Source organism: Mus musculus, chromosome 2, assembly GCF_000001635.26.
Source record: "Mus musculus strain C57BL/6J chromosome 2, GRCm38.p6 C57BL/6J".
Lineage (NCBI taxonomy): Eukaryota > Metazoa > Chordata > Mammalia > Rodentia > Muridae > Mus > Mus musculus.
Genome location: NC_000068.7, coordinates 34577129 through 34600757, shown reverse-complemented (window position 1 = coordinate 34600757; position 23629 = coordinate 34577129). Strand labels below are relative to the sequence as shown.

The window sequence follows — 23629 nt, the reverse complement described above, 5'->3', positions numbered from 1 at the left end:
CAAAATCCTGACAAACATGTCTCAAGTAAGAATGCAGGGACAGCTTCATTACCTCCCCACACCTAATGTCTTTTTGTGAAGCAGGCTGCTTAATAGCGCGTCTGCTCTGTTTTCACAACTAAATTATTCCAGTTGGTCACACGTTCCAGTCTTTGGGAAGACACTTGTGTTATGAGAGATAAAAACATGAAAAAGAGAATATATTGCAGAAATCAAAAACCTTATCTACTTCTAGACTCTTTTCCTTTGCCATAATTCATTCAAGAAGCCCTAAGAATAATTTTTGATGTAAACTCAGCTACAAACATACATCACTATGCTGATAAAAATCACAGGCTAAACTTATGAAATATAGTGACTTTCATTTCTTTAGTGCTCCTAAAATAACTTTTTTTCTAAGGTTCACCAGACATAAAAGATAAAAAGGGTTACCATTAATCCTTTAGGGAAAAAAACCAAGGAGGAGAGCAGGAGAGAAAGCACACGGCCCCATAGATTAACCCCGTGTCGGTGAGGCCCTGAGGAGGGGCTTTTGAGATCCAGGCTGAATTAATTTAGTGAAGATACTGGAAATCATAAAACCACACAATGTCAATTTGATTCATTTACTAACATCCTGGTGTGGGCTTTTTACAAGAATTACAGGGGACAACTTTTGGTTCCTCAATCCTGGCTCATTCAGTTGACCAACACTTCCTGTAGACTATGGCAGGGCTGGCTGGGCCACTCAGCTCCATGGAGACTGAATGGGGGGAGGTTGGGAGGACTCTAAGGAGATAATACGGCACACTGCATTGCCCAGAGGTCTACACAAATGTCTGAGGGAATGAATGGAAAGGAGTGGAAAGAAGGACAGAAGGTGGCAATGCCTGTGAGTGAGAGGTAGGGCCAGGCAGAAGCACAAAACAGACTTGTGAGCGCACCTCCGGGGCCAAGGTCTAGATGGGGAATTCTGCCCTGTGAGGCCTGAATGATCAGTAGTTTTCCATGTCAGTGAAGGCTGTGTGGGGGAATCAGAACTTGATTTATTATACTTGTGTGTATCAGCTTGAGCATTTGTGTGGATGGAGGCCAGAAGAAGGTGTCAAATGACCTCCAATATTATTCTCTGCCTATCACTTTGAGGCAAGGCCTCTCCCTGAATCTGCAGTTCATTTTTCTCTTAGCTGGGTTCCTTCCCTGACTGGAGCAGGGGTTATAGGCATGCATGGAATAGAATGCTTTCTTTTTTATTTTTTAAAAGCAAAAAACTCCAAAAGCAAAGTTTTACCTGTGAACTTCTTAATTTTTGGCTCCCAAATAGCATCCCCACGGCCAGCACCTGTGTCCTTTAGTCCCTGTACATGTAACCTCTGAGTTCAGAGAATATGGCTTGAAAAGCCCTGCTAGAGTACAGGGCAGGGGGCTGTCCTCCTCAGCAACAGACAGTCAAGGACAGTCCCCTCTCCCTCAAGGGCTTGGCACCTGGTTTGCACACTGGGACCGTGGAGAGAAAGTCAACATTGAGAAGATGGCCCTGCCTGTTCTGAACTCTGAAGCTGAGCATGTGGCTGGGCCATGAACACAAATACACAGCAATTACTGTGACTGCCTGATCCTTTCAAACAGTGGGCAGTGGGTGACTGTGACTTTCCCTTCCTTCCCGGACAGCTGGGTGGGTGATAGCTACACTTTTTCAGTGCCTGGGCTACAGCCTTCCTAGGCACAGCAAGTGTCTGCCAATGAGGGAACTCAAATCCAGGTTTCATTCCTCTCGCAATCTGCCCACCTCAGGTGACCACATGCCATGTCTGAGACAAGTTCTAAGATGTCTCTTCAGAATATCCTCTGTGCTTAGGAAGGAAGATGCCAGGACAAAGACATCTTTTCTGGCCACAAGATAGAGTGGGTGGAATCATGGTGAAGCTCACAAATGGCAGAGGGGATATGGTGGCCTTCAGGGTCCACGAGCACCAAACAACTGTCTCATGGATCTCTTCTGGCAGTCGTCCTGTAGTCAGAGCGTCACAGGGGTGACAGGGATGACAAGCAGAGGACAAAAATGGCCCCACTTCTCTCTCTACTTGCCTAAGCGTCGCTTTCTTGCCAAGCTGGAGGCTGTGCTAAAGGAGCTTTTTCATTGCTGAATTTGACAGTAAAATTAAACACTTGTCATGGGGGCATGTGGCATGTGCCTAGCTTGTAAGTCTTGCTGAGGGGCTTGGCACTGCAAGGTAGCCTTTTAGTCATGATGACCTTGGAAATTAGCCACATTATAAACATTTCCTGGCCTTTACCCTTCCTGGTATTCCTTCTGAATATATAAGTCCTCTGAATTTGTTCTCATAGACACAGGAACATAGGCCCCCAAATTAGAGGCTCAGTATGTACCTCAAGTTACTAAGCCAAGAGCTACTGGGGTGAGCCCTGGGTAACAGGAAATGCTGAGATGCAGCTGTCTGGGAACCCTGTTTGCAGGCCTTCTCTATGCAACCAAGAACACAAAGTTTTGGCTCTTTGCTTTCCCAGAGAGGCTCTACTCTGAGCTATGTGTCCCTTTTGCCCTTACTAGGACTGGAGTCCTAAAAAATGATTAAGTCATTAATCTAAATACTACACTCAATTACTCAACTGCAAAAATATAACATACCCCAATGGTATCTGCTTAGATGGTTTAGTGGAAGCATGCCAGCCCAGTAGTGTAGTGGCCTCTTCTGTAGGACCAGGCATTAAGTTCAGTTATAAGCTGGAGGTCACGGGCTGCCAATAATCTGGGTGTGCTGACACTTCCATCATGATGGATGCCTAAGTCTAGTCTCTGGCTACTGCAGGAAATCCTCTACTTTCCAAGAGTGGCACAAGGAAAGCAGGTCCAGGCTGACTGGTCAAGTTCCCGGAGTGGGAAGGGACAGGAGCACAAATTAAATCAAACTGTACTCCCTTGGTGCAAATTCCCAGCAGGAACCTGCCTGGTACTCCCCCACCCCTACCCCCCAGCACGGGCTTCAAGGGTCTCTGTTGACAGCAAGATGGAACAAGATGGGGGCTCCCATCAAGCTCTGGGTATCAGAACACAATCCTGTTTGATTAAAAGAAATTTCTGGTAATGAATTAAACAGGCCCAAGGAAAAAAGGACATGATGGTCATATATTCTGCCAGCGCCAGGCACCCAGGGAAGAGGGGTGAGAAACGGAGACATAAATAAAAGACTACTCACTGGGGCTCTTCTCCTCGGCAAGGTCACAGGCACAGAGCAGGTCACAATCGATTGAGATGGGTTTCTGCTTAATCCAAAACTTAGTGCTGGCTTTCTGATTCGTAACAGGGTCTATCTCTACTTTGTCTCCAGAGATACCTGTAAGGCCAAGGGGGGGGGGGTGACAAAAAAGAAGGCATGAGATGCCTGTAACTTCAGTGCAGTGATCTAACTGCTGGATAATCATACAGTGGGTGAACATGAGCTCCGAGGGCTTCAGGGAACATGGGATTCTTCCAACAGGCAGGGCCTCTAAACAGCATCTGAGGTCTAGCTGCCTGAGCAAGCAAGGTGTGTGGTGTGGGGTGACCACCCACAGTTATATGGAAAGCCCACAGGGGATGTACCTTTTCTGACATAACAGAGCACAATACACAATTTTCCCATATACTGCTAACAGCATTATGTCTATATTGTAATGACATAAACTGGAATAGAGGGAAATTTAAATCTAATTTTGATTTTTTATTTTTAAATAAAGACCCTAAGTAACAGATGCTACCAATATAGTTTCTGATCTGGAAATATCTTACATGGAAAATGGAGGGAGGACACAGAACCTCCCTCTGTGACACTATATATAATTTCTCAAGGAACAGTTAAGGGAAGCCATAGGAAGATCAAAGGGTCTTTCCACAAAATAGTTCAAATCTTGCAGCCTGGTTTTCAGGTGGGGGAGGTCCTTGCCTCTCTAACCAAGAGACTCTAGCATTTTTTTGTGCATGCCAGACAATGACCAGGAACAAATGTGGTGCAGGGCATTGGAGGTGTCTGCAGTAAGGACTGACACATGCTGAAGGTGCCTTCTGTGTATTTAGGAGATGACATGCTCAGTCTGACACACCAAATCTAGTCTACAAGTCCTCTTTTGCTCAAAAGAAAAAACTGTTCATAAAGCGAGACATAAACCTTTGTGTTCTGGAGTGAGCCCCATAAGAGCCTTAAAAGTAATTAATTTTTAGGTTAGGGTCTAAGTAGAAAAAAAATAAGTCAAGATTAAAAAACCCCTGAAATAGTCAATTGTATATACTGTGATAGAAGACAAAGACAAGCAGGACTTGTGATAAAAGATTAGTAACTCAAAAGAGAATAAAACCCACCTAAGCCTTGCTCAATTAATACCCCTACCTCAACCAACACACACACACACACACACACACACACACACACACACACACACACACACACACACACACACACATTACAGCCGGATCCTGACAGCAAATTTAAATGTAAAAAAGAATAAAACCAAATATCCTCTCCATGACTGGATTTTGTCCTCCTCCATGCATTGGATTACTTTAAGAGCAGATTCACTCCAAAACCAGTCAGACAAAGGAAGAAGGCTGTGTGGAGAGCCAATTGGCTCATTAATTGTTAAGGATCTGGACATCTCTATTGTTCCATGAAAGGAGATGAGTACTTAAGTCATGGGAGTGGTGATGAGTGTTCATGTATGCTCCTGCTGTAGTGATAGGCTGAGTGTTCATGTATGCTCCTGCTGTGGTGATGGGCTGAGTGTTCATGTGCGTGCACGCTGTGGTGATGGGGAGTACGTTCATGGTGAGCAGGGCTTCCCTCCTTATCTGCTTCTTATTCTGACATTTATAACAGTCAAAACAGACAGAGCAAAATAAATGTGCATATCTCTTATGTGGAAATAAACCCTGCCCCACATTCCTCTTTCAGAAAGGAAGAAAGAAAAAAAAATTGTCACCAGACAGAGATGGTTAAAATTTTGTTCGAAGGCCATGCAACTCCTGAAGCCGCAGCCAGTCAATACTGTTAATGTACCTTGTTAATTTGATAGGATTTGTCAGGTAACTCCACTGGAAAATTATATAAAACTGTTCCAGATGAAAAGATGATAGTGACATGAATTAAAGTGATAGAACAATAGTGGGATATAAACCAGAAACGACACCCAAAGTGGCTGTTGATTTATTGCCACACTGAGTTTGGTTCTGGGCTCCCATGTATATTAGTGCTACAAATCTGGGTCCATTTAGCAGAGGGATGCTCATACATACATCACCAGCTCCTGCTCCAAGCCAAGGTCAGTCCCATTGCATCAATCTTTTCAACAGAGCTTACTTCACAAAGCAGGACTCCTGAAACCATCGCAGATGTAACAGACTGCTCTCCTCTTTCATCTTTCTTTTATCATGTAAAGCACACTTTTAACTTCCATTATTTTTATCTGCAAATTGTTAGCGCATAGTTCATCCATTACCTGCTGTATCTGTGCATCAGTCGCCTATGCTCTGCTTGGCCACAGAACCCTTCCCAATGACACCTTGTCCTGGAGTTGCTGCCACTGATGCTGTTTACAGAAGGGAACCCCAAGACTGAAGTTTGGGGATGGAGATGTGGAGCTGAATGCAAAAGGCTCAAGATGGGCAGACAGGTGGAACATCATTTAAACAACTGGTGTGCTCCACAAAACCAGCATACACATGAGATTTTCTTCCTGAATCAAATCCCATTTTCCCACTGACTCGGTTCCAGTGATACTCTGTCTTCATTTTGGATTGATCTGTAATTGGCAGGAGCTCCCGACACTTCAGACACTTCAGTTTTAAGTTTCCTTGCCCTGCAGGCTTTCAGTCAGGCAGTTAATGATCTGTAAAACTCTTGCCTGCCTCCAGGAGTCACTATTTAAAGGAACCTATAGGGAATCTTTCGAGATGGGAAAAATCCTTTGTGTGTTTAATAATCTCACTACAGACAAGTGTGAGTCTCTGGCTCTTAAAGCTGAGTTAGGCCCCACAGGCCTGGTTGTTCCTACTGGACAAGTGCAAGCAGGCTAGGAGAGCCTGAGGCAGTCTGGTGGGTACCAACCTTGTTGAGCATATTGGACAGAACCTGGAGACCTCTGGGAGCCTAAGCACTTTTTACACATTCATTCACTCATTCATCCATGCATCCATCCATGCATCCATCCATGCATCCATCCATCCATGCATCCATTCATTTCGTTCATTCATTCTAGAATGGTGGATGGATGGTTGCTGGAGGGATGCCAGCTAGCAAATTCATTTCATGTTCTGGCTAAAGACGCTGGAGCTAGGGTGCAGTGTGTGTGCTCAGGAGGTCAGTCAACGCAACTGCACCCATTTTCCACTGCAGCCTTTCAAGTGTACAAAGGAGAAGGTGGGGCCAGAGCAGCAGGGCTTTCCTGTGACTGCAGAGCACAGACACTATAGCTGTCATGTTCCCCATGCTTTGGCAAAGGTGTGGCCCTGGCAGGCGCACTCACTGCCTTCCAGCAGTTCCAGCTCTAGGAATCTCGAGGCACTGTCCTCAGACCCAGCAGGCATGGCTCTGTTACACTCGTCAATTTACTAAGTGTCCACTTAGTGAGCACTGAATGTCTACTAGGTGCCAGAGGTTGGACAGTCTCAGTGTGCTCTAGTAACCTCATGGAACAGAACCATAGGACGGTTATGGAACTTGTCCAAGATCGCACAACTCACAAGTGGCCTGGGACCTGGAACTAGGAGCTCTGGTGCTAGAGTCCACACTCTCAGCACTGTAAGGGTCAGCAGGAGCTGTGCTAGTTTGTTGGATGCATGTCTACTGAGGGGGTGGAGTATTGTGATGCATTTACAGAGCTTAGAAGTAGGAAAGCTATTCTTCCAATCCAGAACTGCCTGGTTCCCAGATAGCCCTCAGGCTGCTCAGACCCAGAGTCAAGAGAACCTTTCCAAATGGTCCTGCAGCACTTCCCTCTTCTCTCCCCAGGGTATAAGACAATGTTTACCGGGCAGTGGTGGTGCATGCCTTTAATCCCAGCACTTGGGAGTCAGAGGCAGGCGGATTTCTGAGTTCGAGGCCAGCCTGGTCTACAGAGTGAGTTCCAGGACAGCCAGGACTACACAGAGAAACCCTGTCTCAAACAAACAAACAAACAAACAAACAAACAAAACAAAACAATGTTCACACGTCAAACATGCCACACCTACATCTGCAAGCCAGCAAACACACAATTGCTGTTCTTCTGACTTCTGTACTTGCTCTTTTTTTTTTTTTTAAAGATTTATTTATTTATTATATGTAAATACACTGTAGCTGTCCTCCAGAAGAGGGCATCAGATTTCGTTACAGGTGGTTGTGAGCCACCATGTGGTTGCTGGGATTTGAACTCTGGCCCTTCAGAAGAGCAGTCGGCGCTCTTAACCACTGAGCCATCTCACCAGCCCCCTGTACTTGTTCTTAATGAGTAAAGTTTTTGTGGACATCCCTGAAAATGCAGAGGGACTCCTTATGGTGTCTTTTTTTTTTTTTTTTTTTTTTTTTTTGGTTTTTCAAGACAAGGTTTCTCTGTGTAGTCCTGGCTGTCCTGGAACTTACTTTGTAGATCAGGCTGGCCTCGAACTCAGAAATCCGCCTGCCTCTGACTCCCAAGTGCTGGGATTAAAGGCGTGCGCCACCACAGCTTATGGTGTCATTTTAAACACAGTATTGCAAGTAAGTCAAAGTATAAACATACAAAGAAAGAAGGGAAGTAGACCTTAATTAAATACGTTTCTTCAAACTAAATGGTTACACTGAGGTGTTAATGTTAACACCCATGATGAAATATAGCATGACCCAAGAAAATCAAGCCAAGAGAAAAGTTTGACTTAAAAAAACATTCTAATGTCATAATACCAAATGAAATAGGAAAGAAAAATATTTACATAGGGGTCAGCAACGGAGCTCAGCAGAGCAGAGCAGGCAAGCGCCTGACATGGACAAGGCCTGGACTCCATCTCCAGGACGGGAGCTGGTGGGGGTGGTCTAGGGAAGCTTCCCAAAGGCCCCACTAAAATGCAGTCGGCTCTGGCTAGCAGGAGCCATGGACCCAACAGTATGTATCGTTTTTCATTTAGAGTTTTATTTTATGTGCTTGGGCATTTTGTCCGCATGCATGTCTGTGTACCTGCAGACATGTTCTGCCTTGTGTCTGCAGAGGCCAGAAGTGGGCCCTGGATCTCCTGGAACTGGAGTTACAGGCACTCGTTAGCAGCAGTGTGGATGCTGGGAGTCAAACGTGTATCCTCTGGAAGAGCAGCAAGTGCTTTTGACTCTGAGCCATTTCTTCAGTTCCCAGTTCCCAACAGTATTTTGATTTACTTAATTACTTATTTTTTTACTTTGTGGTGCTGTGGGCTGAACCTGGGCTTCAGGCACGCCAGCTGGGAAAGCGCTTGTACTGTTTTTAAAGCCATCACTGTTCTAAAAGCTTGGTTAACTTTTCCCACCGTTTTCACGTCAGAGTTTGCTTTCCTTCCCCACCTGTTAGTCAGTGTCGGCAAGGACGAGCTCACGGACCTCTGCAAGGGCGCAGTGATAATGCCGTGGTGGAAAGTGACCATAAATAGAAGCACACTTCCATCTAGAAGCTCACATGCACCCAAGGTGCTGGCAAGGGCTCCTCTGAGAGCCCTTCCACTGTCATAAAGGTGTCCAGAGCTTCCCAGCCTCAGCCCCAGCAGGTAAAGAGGAAGAGCATAGGGCTGGCCTGCAGTGGCTGGGGCCAACCCTTCCCTCAGAAGCATGGGAGGCCATTTGTCTCCTTTACCAACTCTCTTCCCCTGCCCACTTATCCGTCGCCATCCGTCATGACCTTTTCATGCTCGCACACTGACAGCTTCCAGATACAGTGAGTCAAACTTCACTGGAAGCAAACTATCACGCCAACTGTCAAAGGCAGAAAACATTGCCTGATTGCTGTCCTACATCAACGCCAGCATATAAATCCTTCCTTAACAAGACAGCTCAAAATAAACAAAGCGCAACTCTAATGCAGCTACAACTCTCCAGGGAAACAATTTGTCCAAGGTTTAGAGTTATCACTAGGGGACCCTCATCTGTTTTAACTAACCAAAATATTTCCATAAAAGGAAATTAGCACTGTATATCATCATCCACAGTACAGCAGAGGTCCCCCTTTGGGCAGCCCCTGCCCTAGGTCCTTCTGTGACAGTGGCTCACTGAGTACCTAGCTCTCTGAAGGTAGCCTGAGCTGTCTACATTTAAAGGCAGCAGTGCTCAGTGGTTAGGGCCAGGAACTCTGGATTAGGTCAAGCTTCAGCACTACTTCCTCAAGCTTTCACTTTGGGCAACCTGGGAAAGAGGCACAGGACGCTAATTCACAAGTGTGGAGCTTTTGAGGACTAGTTATTTTCTATTGTTGTGACCATGACTAAAAGCGATTTAGGGAGGAAAGGATTTATTTGGCCTTTCAACCACAGTGCATCACTGTAGGAAGCCAAGTCAGGAACTCAAATAGGGGAGGAACCTGCAGGCAGACACAGAAGCAGAGACCACAGAGGAATGCTGCTTACTAACCCTGCTCCTCCTGGCTTACTCAGTTTGCTTTCTTATACAACCCTGGACCACCTGCCTAGGGATAGCATCTCCCATTGGGGGCTGGGCCTTGCCACACCCATTATTAACCAAGAAAATGCGCCCCCTCCCCGACTTACCTACAGACCAATTTGTTAGAGGCATTTTCTCTATTGAGGTTCCTTTTCCCAAATGCCTCTAACTTGTACAAAGTTGAAAAAAGAATGAACCAGTACAAGAACTAAGTAAGGTATAACAGTTACAGACTCCTGTTGTCAAATGGCATAGCAGGGAGCCAAGGGAGGATACGCACAAGTATGTGCCTAGCCTTAGGCCTGGATACCTGGGTCTGCTCTGTGTTAGTCTTGAAAGCACAAAAAACATAGAATGCCTGTTTAGCCAGGCAGTCCAACATGCCTATCACCATGGACTCTTCCAGTAACTGCCATCACCAAGTATCACAGCACAAACCTTTCTGTAAGCACTAGACACTTCTGCTAGGGAAGGTCCACGTGCAAAGTCTCCAGGAGACTTTGGTCTCACTGGAGGCCAGGATCTGGGAGAGCACATTCTCACTGGTGTTATCTTGAGTAAAGAAATTTATTTTTGGAGCTGGTGAGATGGCTCAGCGGTTAAGAGTGCTGACTGCTCTTCCAAAGGTCCTGAGTTCAAATCCCAGCAACCACATGGTGGCTCACAACCATCTGTAATGAAATCTGATGCCCTCTTCTGGAGTGTCTGAAGACAGTTAAAGTATACTTACATATAATAAATAAATTAATTAAAAAAAAAAACAACAATCTTTAAAAAAAAAAAAAAAGAAATTTATTTTTCCAGGAGCCTGAGCCTGTAAAATGGGGCTAACAAAAGTGTTCGTTCCTGGGGTGTCATGGGGATGGGATGGCACAGCACAGCAAATCGTTATCCTGTACTGCAACAAGAAACTCAAGCCATATTACAGTTCCTAAAGATGAACCCAGACTCAGAGAGGGAAAGCCAGTTATCTCTCATTGTGTGTGACCTGGTATAGCAGACATACTCCTGGGCAGGCTCCAGCCCAGGAGGAGTTGGCCAACACAAACTGGACACAATGGATTTGAGAGAGAAAGAGGGAGGGAGGGAGGGAAGGAGGGAGGGAGAGAGAGAGAGAGGGAGGGAGGGAGAGAGAGAGAGAAAGAGAGAGAGAGAGAGAGAAATAAAGAGAACCAACAACAACAAAAAACCCAAAACATGAAACTGGGTGGGAAGAAGGGTGAGGGAGGATATGGAATGAGGGAGTGAATATGATCAAAATACATTGCGTGTAATTTTTAAGAAATTAATAAAAGTACTGTAGGTATGAAATATATATATATTTATATATGTGTATGTATGTATACATGCATATATATTATGTGTGTGTATATGTATGTATGTGTGTGTGTATATATATATATATGTATATGTATATATATGTGTGTGTGTGTATATATGTGTGTGTGTGTGTGTGTGTGTGTGTGTGTATAAATTTTTTTTAAACTAATGAAATGAGATGAACCCCAGAAAGGGGAAAAGTTAGTAAATTGCAAAACTGGGATCAAGACCACACGAGAGAACTGTTTCACGTTGTTTCTGAGGAACACACTGTCATAGGCACACTGAAAATACCATCCACCACTAGGGAAATGAGACACCACCTTGACAATGCTGTAGCAGCTGCCACTTCATACTGAGTGGACAGCCTGAGCCGCTGGTTATTGGCTTGTACAGGGTGGGGTTCATGTATCAATTTCCTATGACTTTGAATCTGAGCCTACAAAGCTTACTGCTGTTAAATCCTGGAGCAGTTTTTGATACAGTTCCACAATCCTTGTCTTTAGGTTACACAGAGCCTAAAGGCCCAGAAAGCCCTCTGGGAATGCCAATGAACAATCCTTGGCCAGAGTGGATTTTGCTGAATATATGTGGCAATCGATAGCATCACAGAGAAGTCAGAGAAGTCTTTGAGACTTGTCTGAATTTACACATAGGATCAGACACACAGGCTGTTTGGGTTTAATGAGACCTCAGAGATCAACCAGGCTTTTATTTTCCACAGGAAGATGCTGAGGCTCAGGGCTAGGGACATGACTTGTCTGATGTCACCCATTAATGACAGAGCTGTAACCGTAATTCATCTCTCCATACTAGCAGGCTTAACAGACCAGCACTTCTGACACACTGGTAGGACACATCACACTATGAAAAGTACCCTCCAGCAATATGCTAGGCACTCAAAACAGGAGAAAATCACCGGGTGCAGTTATGACGTTGCCTGGAGAGCACTGCTTCCCTGGACAGGGAGTTGTGGGCTGAAGCTCATCAGCGCTGTTCAAGGAGTGTCATCTCACATCATTGGGCGCCTCCGCCAAGAGCAGACAGCGCCAGTGTGTGGTAACACATCTGCTGACAAGTGAGTGCCAACTAGACTATTGTCCTGAGCACAAAAACTAGTGGGTGGTCCCAGGCAGCATGGAAGCATTCAGCACAGGGCTGGGCACAAGACAGGCCTGTTCCAGGGGACCTGAGGCTGTACAGGTTCAGTGCTACCTCTGCATGGGGGCTAAGTTCTCTGTAAGAGAAAGGGAGTCCAGCACTAGACGCTCGGGAGTGCTTTTGAGGTCCTCTGGGAAGTAGCAATGACCTTTCTTCCTAGGAACAGCCCCCCCACCCCCCATCCTAGTAGAGCCTAATGCCAAGAACAGGGCGCTAATCAAGGGTAGTCTTGGTGGAACTCTCAGGAAACCACCCCAGCTCCTTCTGTTGCTATAGTTCTACTCCATTTTTATGTTCTCTCCTTTTCTTTTTTCCCCAATGCTTAATTCCTTCTCAGCCACTAAGGAATCTGACACTGTTTTGAGTAAGTCCAGATTGCTGGACAGGAATTCTCCCAAGGGCGGCTCTGGGGGAGATGTTGGAGAAGATACACAGGTAGACAGATCATGACATCTGCAGTCATCAGAATCTTGCCTCAACGAGACACTGTGTTAGCTCTAGTACACAGGATTCCCCAGAGGCCACCATCAGTATGTCCTGTTACTATTACTATTAAACTCACTAGATTTTTGTTTGTTCCAATCAGGGGGCCAATCACTGAGCTGCATAATTGTCAATGCTGAATCAAGTGACCATATAGATCAGATGTGGAGTCACATGTGATGTATGCCCCCTTGAATCACTGTAGTGACCTGGCCTCAGTATATGAATTCTTCACAGGTACCTGGCTAAAAACTACACAAAAGAACTGTCTACCTAGAACTATGCACACCACACAGGCAGGAGGAGGAACAGAGCCCTGGCTGCAGCTGCCTGTTCTCATTGGCTGGTCTTGTGGTGCATCTTCAACGTCCCACCACCATAATCTCAGTGTTTGCAAGCCTGCTTGTCCCATCAGCCCTGGTACACAGGACCCTGCCCACAGAAGGTTAAGTTAAGGAAATAGTCTCAACCTGGTATTAGCGCAGGCAATCTTCATACTTCAAGGCATTTGAACTTTCAAGCAGACATGATGAAACACTCTCAAATGCATCAGAGAAACAGCCACAGATAGGATCAGGTGTACATGGAGGGAGGAGGTGTGGTAGCTGGCTGGCCCTATATAATGGGGAGTGGAAAAGGACCCAGAGCCAGAAAGGAGCAGAGGGAAGGATGTTCACTGCTGGAAACAATGTCTTCTTCTATGCAAGCCAGGCTGAGAATGTCTGAGGCATCTCTAGTATTACAGCTGGGGTCTGGCACTAGGCTTCAGTCCAAATCCCCTAGAAACCCCACTATATCCTGATGAATGAATGGGAGGTAAAGCAAGTTAGTTAGAAGCTAAATAATAGCTACGTGCCTCTTACACACGGTATTGTCTCATTAAATCCTTCGGGCCTCAGTTTCCTCAGTCAGGAATTGGGGTTACAACATTGTTTGTATGCTGTGAACAGTTACTGGCCTACAGCATCCAGGGCGAGTTACCTAAACCCTAGTCTCCTCAGGTAAGCCATTGGTATGTTAGAGAACAGTTCTGTGGTTTCAGTTATTAGTGTATAGAGTCTGGTTACTCAAGTACCAGGTACATACTACACATAAACCAAATGATAGCAACTTCTAACTTTTTCACAGGTCACTACAAATATTCAACATTATGCAGTGTTAAGGCTAGAAATGAGGGGCTCAGGCTAAGTGTTCCTCCTTGAGCTGCATTCCTAGTCTCCGATCGTGCGCACAAGCACGCAAGCACATCTGCATATGTGTGCATGTGTGTGGAGGCTGGAGGTCAATGCAAGACCCCCCCTCCTCAATCACTTCCCACCTTAGGGTTACTGACCTGGAGCTGACCCATGCGGCTTGACTGGAACAGCAAAGTCCAGGCATCCTCCTGTCTCTGCCTCCCCAGTACTGTGATTGTATGGCTTGGCTTCTACATGGGTGCTGGATATTGAACTTAGATCCTCATGTTTGTGGGCAAGCAGTATACAAACTGAGCTATAGCAGTACTACAAACAGTCCCCCTTGATCATATCTTAAATATTTACATCTTTGTCATGAGTTTATTAACAGAATCCACTGTGTTTCATAGTCAGAGGTTGGTGGAATACTGGTTTACATTTGAGTCTTACACAGCAAAGCTCTCTCATCTCGACTTTCTTAGAAGTAAATGGCAGATGGTAACTATAGTGTGGGCCCCTTCTGCACCATCAGAAGACAGACAGCTGCAGCCGCAGGGCAGAGGCCCAGGTTCCCACCTTCTGTTGTGTGGGCCTGCATACAATGGATTCGTGTGGACGGTGGATCCCTGTGGGGTAAGCAGGGATGCTGGGCAAATGCTCATAGAGGCAGGCACTCACCGCAGGGCCATAGGAAATCTCTGATGTGACTGACACCGGATGGATGGGTGGAGAGAACTATCCATCAGTGTCAGCAATGATCCGAAGCACCTGGCTAGTCAGGTGAAATAAAAGAAATGATTTACTGATCTCAGAATGTGCCTGCTCACTTGAATACTCATGGAGAAAGAACTGTTTGATACCCTAAACTTTGGGTTGAACTAAGGCAAAGAATTCCTGGATGGCTGTGTGTACGTGTATACTGTGAGCTGAGGGGGTGGTCACGTGCTTTGTAAGGAGGGAATGTCTGAGGGTAGACACTTGACTTGACCCACCTGGGAACTTACTCACTACACGACACAATACTCAAGGGCAGTTCATCTGTTACAAAATTCCTTAGGAATAACCACTGAGGTTTCTACTTTGAGTGGTAAAGCTTGAGCTCAGAAGATAAGCGCATTCTGATGGGCTGGTTTGGACTTGCCCCAGAGCTGGGACTGTGCACCAAAGGGCACCATGTATGCCCTGGCAAGTATCCTGGAGCTGGGATCTCTCCAGTCTTACTTCAGAGAACTACTTCTCTGGGGAGAGACACCAGAAACATGATCTTTATCCTTTTCTATCTCACTGGTTTCCTTTGTGGCTACAAGTGAGGCTCAGAGAGCCATTTGCAAATCTGGGCAACCCAGTTTAACACTTGCAAGATGGAGACTAGGAAGGATGACAAGAGGCACATGAATGACATCCCAGACCTAAGCTAAGCTACCGCTTAGAACCAGCTTCTGTGGCCAGACACTTGCACACAACCATACAAGAAAAGCATTAGAAAAACATTTGTTTTATAATTGGTAATGACTATGGCAGAAGAAAGAAGGGATGTGTCCAGACATCAGACTCTGAGGCCTCTCTTTCTAGGGATGAATCTGCAGGTAGGAATCATTTGAGTACAAGTTTTCCTTTTGCCTTTGTGGAAGAATAGGAGACAGGCCTGGGATCTGCAGTCATTCCAGGCTTGGCTTCTCACACGGAGCCAGAGTGGCAGGACTGTGGAACACCTTGTTTTGGACCCCTGGCCTGATAGCAGTTAAACTACCTGTAGGATTTTCTAGAAAGAAGCCTGGAGTGTAAACTTAAGGGTTCTTTGGAAAATCAGTTGTATGGTGTTTTGCTGGGGCAAACGTGAAGGAACATTTCATTAAAGTGGACACAGATGAAAGACTAAGGCAGACTTGTGAAGGAATGTTTCACTGAAGCAGACATAGAAGAGAGGATGTTCTGCTAAAGCAAGCACATGAGAGGACACATGATGAGACACATGTATTTGTCCGCCTTACACTTCATAATTGAACTGCATTTGCTGGGACTCCACAGAGAGAAACATACCAAAAAACTTCTGGTGGTGTGCAGCAGTTTGTGGCTGGTTCCAAGGACTTGGGCTGACTGGCAGAGTGATGTCAGTTGAGACAGATGCATTTGCTGAGGCAAGACCCATGAAGGACATGTGATCTTTGGAGGGGAAAAACAGGACTCAATGGACTGTGATGGAGGCTGAACTTGGCTTGCTTACAGAGCTAGCTGTGCAATACTTGTAGGTCTCAAATCTTCCCTGAGAGAGACAGAGCTGAAAACTTCTCCTGGTATCCCTCAGGGTCCCTCCTGCTGACTCGGGCCAAGGCTGAGGCCTAGTTGTCTCTGGTAGGTAGTGCCACTGCTGCTGATTCGTGTTTGCTATCCCTACATTATCGAACTGGACCATTGAGGTATCTGTGAGGTGTTTGTGAGTAGACTGGGCTGCTGTAGCTAACATGTGAACTGAACTACCGATCTCCCAACAATACAGAAGGGAGTTGCTCCAAAGAACCTTTCTAAAAATGTCCACTTCCCTCGTATCCTTTGTTTTCCACTATCTCTGGTGGGTGGTGGGCTAGAAGGGAGGTTAAAGCGTTTAAGAACCATCATTAAAAACCAATTTTGAAAAAAATTAAAGTTTCTCGAAAAACAAAAAAACAAACAAACAAACAAACAAAAAATTAAAAGTTTCAGAAGGCACCAGAAAAAGCAGACCCTGAGGCTGAAGAGGGCAGTTCATTTGGTAGTGTTTTCTGCGCAAGAATGAGTTGGACGTTCCAGAAGCCATGTGGAGAATCCAGGTGTGGCAGTGTACAGTATTCCTGGTACTGGGGAGGTGAAGACAAGAGGATTTCTGGACTGCTGAATAGCATAGCTAAGTTGGCAAACTCTGGGTTCAGCAAGGAGGAAAGGAGCAGCTGAGGATGGGGTGCGTCAGGTGTGGCCATCACATCCAGCATGTCAGATGCAATATGCTTACTCTGGAAGTTCAAATGCTATTCAGGCCCAGTGATGATGTCTGTCTATCCTTCCAAAGGTAATGGTGGTGACTTCTTACAGCTCCCAGCTCTTCCCGTAGTCCCTGGTGCTAACTGATAAGTGGGTGAACCCCTCATTCATTGCTGAGAACTTTGTCATGTGATGGACACAGAAAACAGACCTCTCAAATGTTTCACACTGGCTTGCCACCTCAAAGTAATGCCAGTCACCATGTGTGGAGGCCAGAAGAGGGTGTAGGGTCCCCTGGAATAGAATTTGCTATTCCACACCACATGGGTGCTGGAAACTAAACCCAGACAACATGGTTCTCTGGAAAAGCAATAAACTCTCTTAACCACTGAGCATTTTTTTCCAGCCTGAGGAAGAAAAATTGCATAGTATGAACACAACAATTCAGAACATGTGACAGTAACAGTCTGCCCAGATGTGAGCCGAGGTGCTCCTGTCAGGTTGGTATGAGGTGGTGTGACAGCATGTGACAGTGTGTGACCACTGCAGAGTACAGATGGTTTTTCCGAACCAAGGCTACAGTGACATCAGGAGATCCAGCATGGCAAAGCCCTCAGAGTCATCACACACTAGTTTTTGAATCAAGTTTTAAGTGTATACTCAGTAACCTTTTACCACCATCAGATCTTCTGAAATTCCCACATTTAGTTCTGTGAGCTCATGTGCATCGAGGCCTATGGTTTGAGAAGCTGAGCTCTAGAAAAATGATGTAGCTCCCTGCAAAGCCACACATGTTCCTGTGTGGTGCATTTGGGAGAAGGCTGTCTTAGTTTGGGTTTAACTGTTGTGAAGAGACATCATGACTATGGCAACTCTTATAAAGGTAAACATTTAATTGGGGCTGGCTTATAGTTCAGAGGGTTATCCCATTATCATCAGGGCAGGAAGGACTGAGGCATGCAGGCAGATATGGTGCTCGAGAGGTAGCTGAGCGTTCTACATCTGGATCTGCAGGCAGCAGGAAGACAGAGTGACACTAGGCCTGGCTTGGACATCTGACATCCCAAAGCCCTCCCCTCAGTGACACATCTACTCCAACAAGGCCATACCTCCTAATAGTGCCACTTGCAACTACCACAGAGGTCAACCCTCTTTTGGAGGGTCAGGGGAGATACTAAATGGAGGGCCTTGAGCAGACTGAGCAAATGCTCATGCCAGCCCTAAACACCTGCCTTCTTTCTGAGCAGTGGTTGCATTTCATCTCTACGAGAGGAAACAGAGACGCACATCCCTCGTGGATATAGTACTCGAAGTTTTATGTTCTTAACTTCACTTTTGAGACAGAGTCTTACTGTATAGCTCTGGCTGACCTCCTGGACAGCAGACCTGAGGCTCAAGAGAGACAGTGTTAAGTCAGCTGAAGCTCAGTTGTCCACCTCTTAACTCGGAAGCTATCTGAGCATTCAGCATATGGCAAGCGCCTGCCAATAAAACTGGGAAGGGCCTGGGGAGATGACTCAGTAAAGTGAAGCCTGAGGACTTGAGTTAGGATTCCCAGAACTCAAGTAGAAAGGCGGGACTGAGGTGTCAGAGGCAGGAGGATCCCAGGGGCTTGTGGTTGGCCTATCTAGCCGAATTGGTAAGCTCCAAGGTTGGTCAAAGACCCTGTCTTAAAAGCTAACGTGGAGATGAGCTGAAGAAGACGCCTGAGGCTGCCCTCTGGCCTCTGCAGGCTCACACTCCTGCACACATGTACAGCTGGGAAAGAATACTACAAGAGCTCTTTGAGGCTCATGATGTATTAGCTAGGTTCAGATTAATGCCAATATCAGAGATTTCACTATGAGAAATATAAACTTAGCAATTTTAGAATTAGATGAAATCTTTATCCCCTTACGCAACAGCAAACAAGGCCACATGGAAGAGAGATGTGGCAGGGTAGTAATTCAGCTCCGTTACTGTGTGAGCCTGTACTGTACTCTCCCAGTGTCTCCCCTCCCCATGCATGGGAACCTTTGTTAGAGTGCAGAGGAGATGAGCTGGTCAGACCTGAGTTCCAGACAATACTACCACCAGCTTGAGTGGAATGAGTTGGGGATGAGGCTATCTTTGTCCCGCTTCACCATCTCTGTCAAGTGGGATGGCAAAGCCTGCCACCTTCTAGGTAGTAAAGAACACAAGAGAAGCATCTAGCACAGCGACTCAAACACAGTGGGCACCTCAACAACGTAGCCATGATGACAATGATGTATTAATACCATGTTGACTACTATGGTGATTTTTCTATCCCTGTTAGGTATAAGTAAAAGCAGAAATTCAGTGCTTAACCAGAGCAAATCAAGCCCAAACACTAGTTGAGAGTGAGTACTAGATTTTCTAGTCAGACCCAAATGTAACCTGTAAGATCATTAAGAAGCTTCGTAAACAAGGAAGCTATGAAGTTGGGAGTAAGGATGGGGCATAGCAGTATCCCCAGGAGCTGAGGACATCCTCAGGACTAGAGGAGCCTTGGAACTTCTTCTCCAAAGTCTATCCGTTTGAGGACAGTCTCAGGTGAGTTCTCTTTCTAATTGCCTTCATAGAGAAGACAAGACAGAACCCTTGGGTGGGAAAAGGATGTACTTTAAATTTCATTGTTTAACACTTCCTCAGAAAACAAATTCTTTTCAGTTACCTAGGTCACATAAGAGCTGTATGCCCTTCTCTGCCTGCATCTCTACATGACTCACCTAACTGCACATCCGTCGTGAATCGCAGTCTGTGGATCATGCTGACTTTGAATGACTTGTAATGGTGGCTGCTAAGCATATCCTGTACTGTAGCGATGTCAATTTGTGAATCCTCCTCGAAAACTCCGTCTGCCCTTGAACCTGGGGAGGGAAAGAACAGTTTAAGACATAAAGATACATGAGGCTTGGCGAATGGTGTCTGCTTAAAATGCTTTGGGATAAATTAAAATAATACGGGCTATTTAATTTGGAGGGGAAAAGGCTGAGCAATGACTTAATAATGCCATTCCAGTAAACAGAATGCTATCGTATTAATCATCCAACAGTTAATTCCACAAACACTGCCTATGCTATGCCAAAGCGGGCCCTCGGCTGGGCAGTGGGGAGACAGGGTGAGCAGGGATCAAGCAACTCCACGAGATGTCAAAATCTGGGAGTGTGGTGGTCATGAAAGTCATCAAAGCCGAAGAACTCCGACCCTTCCAAATCCCTACCCTGTTTGCTCAGTAGCTCCCTGCTCAGTAGCTGTGCTCCACAGCGTCCCCTGCCTCAGGTGGAAGCCTCTTTCTTGCTGGCCCTGGGACTGCAGAGCTGCCTCTGTGATCTGGCCACAAGACCTTCTGGCTCATTTCTCTTGAGGCTTCATTGATCACTCAAGCACTCATTCACTTACCCACTCATTCACACAATCATTCACGCACTCACACATGCATTCACACACTTACACTCATTCACTCACACATTCACTCACTCATTCACACTCATACACGCACTCACACACACATTTACTCACTCACACACTCACACATTTACTCACTCATTCACACACTCACATTCACTCATTCACACACTCATACACTCGCTTGTTTGCTTGCTCGCTCACTCACTCACTCACTCACTCACTCACTCACTCACTCACTCACATACACTGTGTAATATGACGTCGGTGACAAATGGGAAGACTGATGCTCTACAACTCTCCCTGGATCCCAGGCCTCTTGAATGGAGCCCTTTCTACAGCCAGCAGCTAAGGGAGGGCATCGTATGAACTGGCTGAACAGTTTCCAACCTTTCATCAGTCCTCATAATCCCTTCTCTCACAGCCTCCCAAACTCTGCAGACTGGTTACACCAGGTAAAAGCAAAACCATGGTTTGGTCCCCAGAGTCTGGGGTGTACACTTCTGAGGTACAATTGCTGGCCCTTGTTCATGGCCCAGACTACTCCTTCAGTTCCACCCCAATACAGCCAAAATCTTCCTCTTCCTCAGGCTAGTTCAGACGTCACCTCTTCAATGAAATCTGTTTTGGTAGCTCTGACACACATGTATAGTAAGTAGCTGGTATATACTGGACCTACAGCTGGGCAGACCTAGTTCAACTCCCACCTCTGTCTTTAATTTGCTCTGTGATCTTTAATTTGAGGTGTGATCTACCTTGTGAACTCACCCTTGATATTCACAGACATAAAAATTCATGTAAAGAATCTAATGCATAAATGATTAACAAACAGTAGCCATAGGGGATGATACTCAGTCTTGTTCTAGGCCTGTCTAGTGGTTGCTCTGTTGTAACGTGAAAGTTTCACAAAAGTTTCTTATTCACCTTTATGCTTTCTCCCAAGAACAGCATACACGATTGGTATGTTCACACTAACTGGTCAAATAAATAATGGCTAGTCTGCTGCCCAGGTCAGCCATGATGTTAAGTACTTTACTCATGTTAAGCCGCATAACAACATGGAGGGTTCTGGAATTTCCCATCTTAAATTGACGAGAAGGTAAGCTATATCCCAGGCCACACACACTTTGTTACAGGCAAACCACAGGGAAATTGAGGAGTTCCTTCAGATGGAGCTGGTGGGACAGAAAGTACGAACTTTGGGCATCACAGTGTAAACTGCTGTTCCACAGCCTGACAGCTTCATGCTTTTCTGTAGGCTGACCTTTTAAAGAAGTCAGTTTCCTTTTCTTTTGCACTGAACTCAGTTACTAGGAACTGTAGATTCTGCTCCTAAGCACTATGGCTATTCATAACAGACGATACAGCACCTGTGATAGGCTGTTCCATTGGGAAGGATGAGATACAGCACCTTGGACAAAGCCCCCTCTTAGAGCATATTGCACGTGCCCAGAGCACCCTGTTTCCTGTCTCACTCCCTACCACTCTCCTCCCTATCCCTTCTCAAAAGCCTGGCTCAAATGAGGCTCCAGAAAGGGAGATTTTCCCTGACTCCAAGCCCCCAAATCTAGTACTGCTCCTGACACTGCATCCATATCTTCTAATAGAACAGTGACCAGCAAGCCATTATCTGTCTCTCCCTCTAGACTGTAAGCCACACACAGGAGGGTAGTCAGTGATGGCTGTGGTCACCCCTGTAGTCAGTCCTAGCTACTGTGCAGCGAAAGAAGGAGCCCAGTGTAAGAGCAGTGTGAGCACCAGGTGCTGTGCTCAGAGAGGCCGTGACTTAACCAGCATCCTATTGCAGGACAAACTGAGTGACACGCCATCTCTGCAAGAGCCATCTGTTGACTGGTATCATTCTTTGAAGCACTGGTGATAAAGGACAGATCATGGTCATCACTGTGTCCTGGGTAAGATGACATCAGAACAGGGGCTGGGAGAACGTTTAACACAGTCACTTTCTCCAAACTACATTTTAACAGAAGCATCACTGCCAAATGCATTTATTTCTATCTTAGAACTTTTTATATACAGAATTCTAAAGGAAGCAGTCCTGATTTCTTAAATACCAAAGTCTACCTTTGCCATCCTTGCTGGGAACAACTCGTTAGACAGAGCTGACTTAGAGTTGAGCTCTGAGTTCCAACCTTCTGGAACATTAACTAATTGGTATTTCCTAAACACTGCAGGTATGGGACTTGGAAAAAGTAATAACTCATTGTGCTAAAATGCCAATTACTAAAATAAAATAAAACAAAACAACAAAACCCCACACTTAGGATTTTTACATTTTATGTTGGATTAAAACCAATTACTATAACGTGACATATTTTTTTTTCTGAGCAATTTCAATGCCAGCTGCTAATAAAGCATCTTAGCTGTAAATGATAATTCAGATGCTTTTAGATAAAGTGGTGCATAAATACGGCTAGAAATTGATTTAGCTTCTTGCAGAAGCCGCTGAAGAATGACACATTCTGTTTAATACACCAGCTAATGTGTCCTAAAAGCTCAAACAAGTGCCAGTTTTCATGGCTAACTTTACTGTGGGAGATTAATGAAAATTTTATATATTGCTGAAATGTTAATAATGGGCAGATGAGGCGATAGGATTTCAGTCAAGGTCTAAAGCTATAGAATAACCTACAAAGCTTGTCAATTTCCTTCTATTAATTTTGTCCAAGACTTTCACAGCTGGAGCTGGTTCAACACTAATGCTTCGCACACTGACCTTCTGCTCTCTGCCAGGGTAAATCTACAGCGCACAGAGGGTTTCGGTTCCTGATGCCTTGCCCTGCTGAATCTTAAGAAGGGGAAGGCAGAGCATCAAGGCATGCCCTCCACTGCTGGCTGCTCAATCCTGCATCCCCTCCAAGCAGGTCACCTGCTGAACTAGATAGCAGCTCCGAAGTTCACTACCAGTTTTCAAGTGGGCTAAGAGAGCCACGGAGTGCAGGGCTTATTTATGTGTGCACATGTCTCGCCCTCCTGGCAGGAGTGCAGGATGTGAGACGGCACTGGCAGAAGAGGCTCTTGACCCTCGGGCAGTCCTGACCAGCTACAGAACACAAAGCAGCAAGAGAGGCAGGCGAGCTCAATACATGGTTCCCCATCTCATGGGGCAAAAGCACTGAATCAGCAGTATGTTTGGGGAGCAGAGAAATGCAACGGGTTGGTCTGTACCCCAGAGAAGGGGGAACCCAAACGTACATGCAAGACACTTGGTACTGTGCCATTTGCACATGAAAAATCATTACTGTACTATCGACTTCACATTTCAACCCTATTTCTGTTCAAGATGACGTTTTATCTTCCCAAAGTGAAGAGGAGAACCAGAATGTCTTAAAAACAAACACACAAGCCCCCTCCCCAAACCATTAATTTAATCGAGATATAACCTTTTGGTATTTTGTTAAATTAGTAATTAAAAAGGTCACAAGCAATTAAATAAGACAAAAGCCACACGGTGTTCATCTACATTAAAGCTGAACTGGATCTTCTCATGAATGACAAGATAAATTG

At 45.5% G+C, this 23629-nt stretch overlaps 1 protein-coding gene across 30 annotated transcripts in view; it reads right to left on the bottom strand.

The window, feature by feature from the left end:
* The window catches only part of Mapkap1 (mitogen-activated protein kinase associated protein 1), a 218188-nt gene that overhangs the window by 24201 nt on the left and 170358 nt on the right, over positions 1-23629 (bottom strand). For 28 of the 30 annotated variants that reach the window (NM_001290625.1, XM_030249988.1, XM_030249984.1 and 25 more), the window contains 2 exons: positions 19426-19566; positions 3198-3335 (listed from right to left, as the gene is read on the bottom strand). In NM_001290625.1, coding sequence (NP_001277554.1) covers positions 3198-3335; positions 19426-19566 — 279 coding nt within the window. The remainder of the gene's footprint in view (positions 1-3197; positions 3336-19425; positions 19567-23629) is intronic. The other 2 variants (XM_017317446.2, XM_030250007.1) reach the window with 1 other exon arrangement.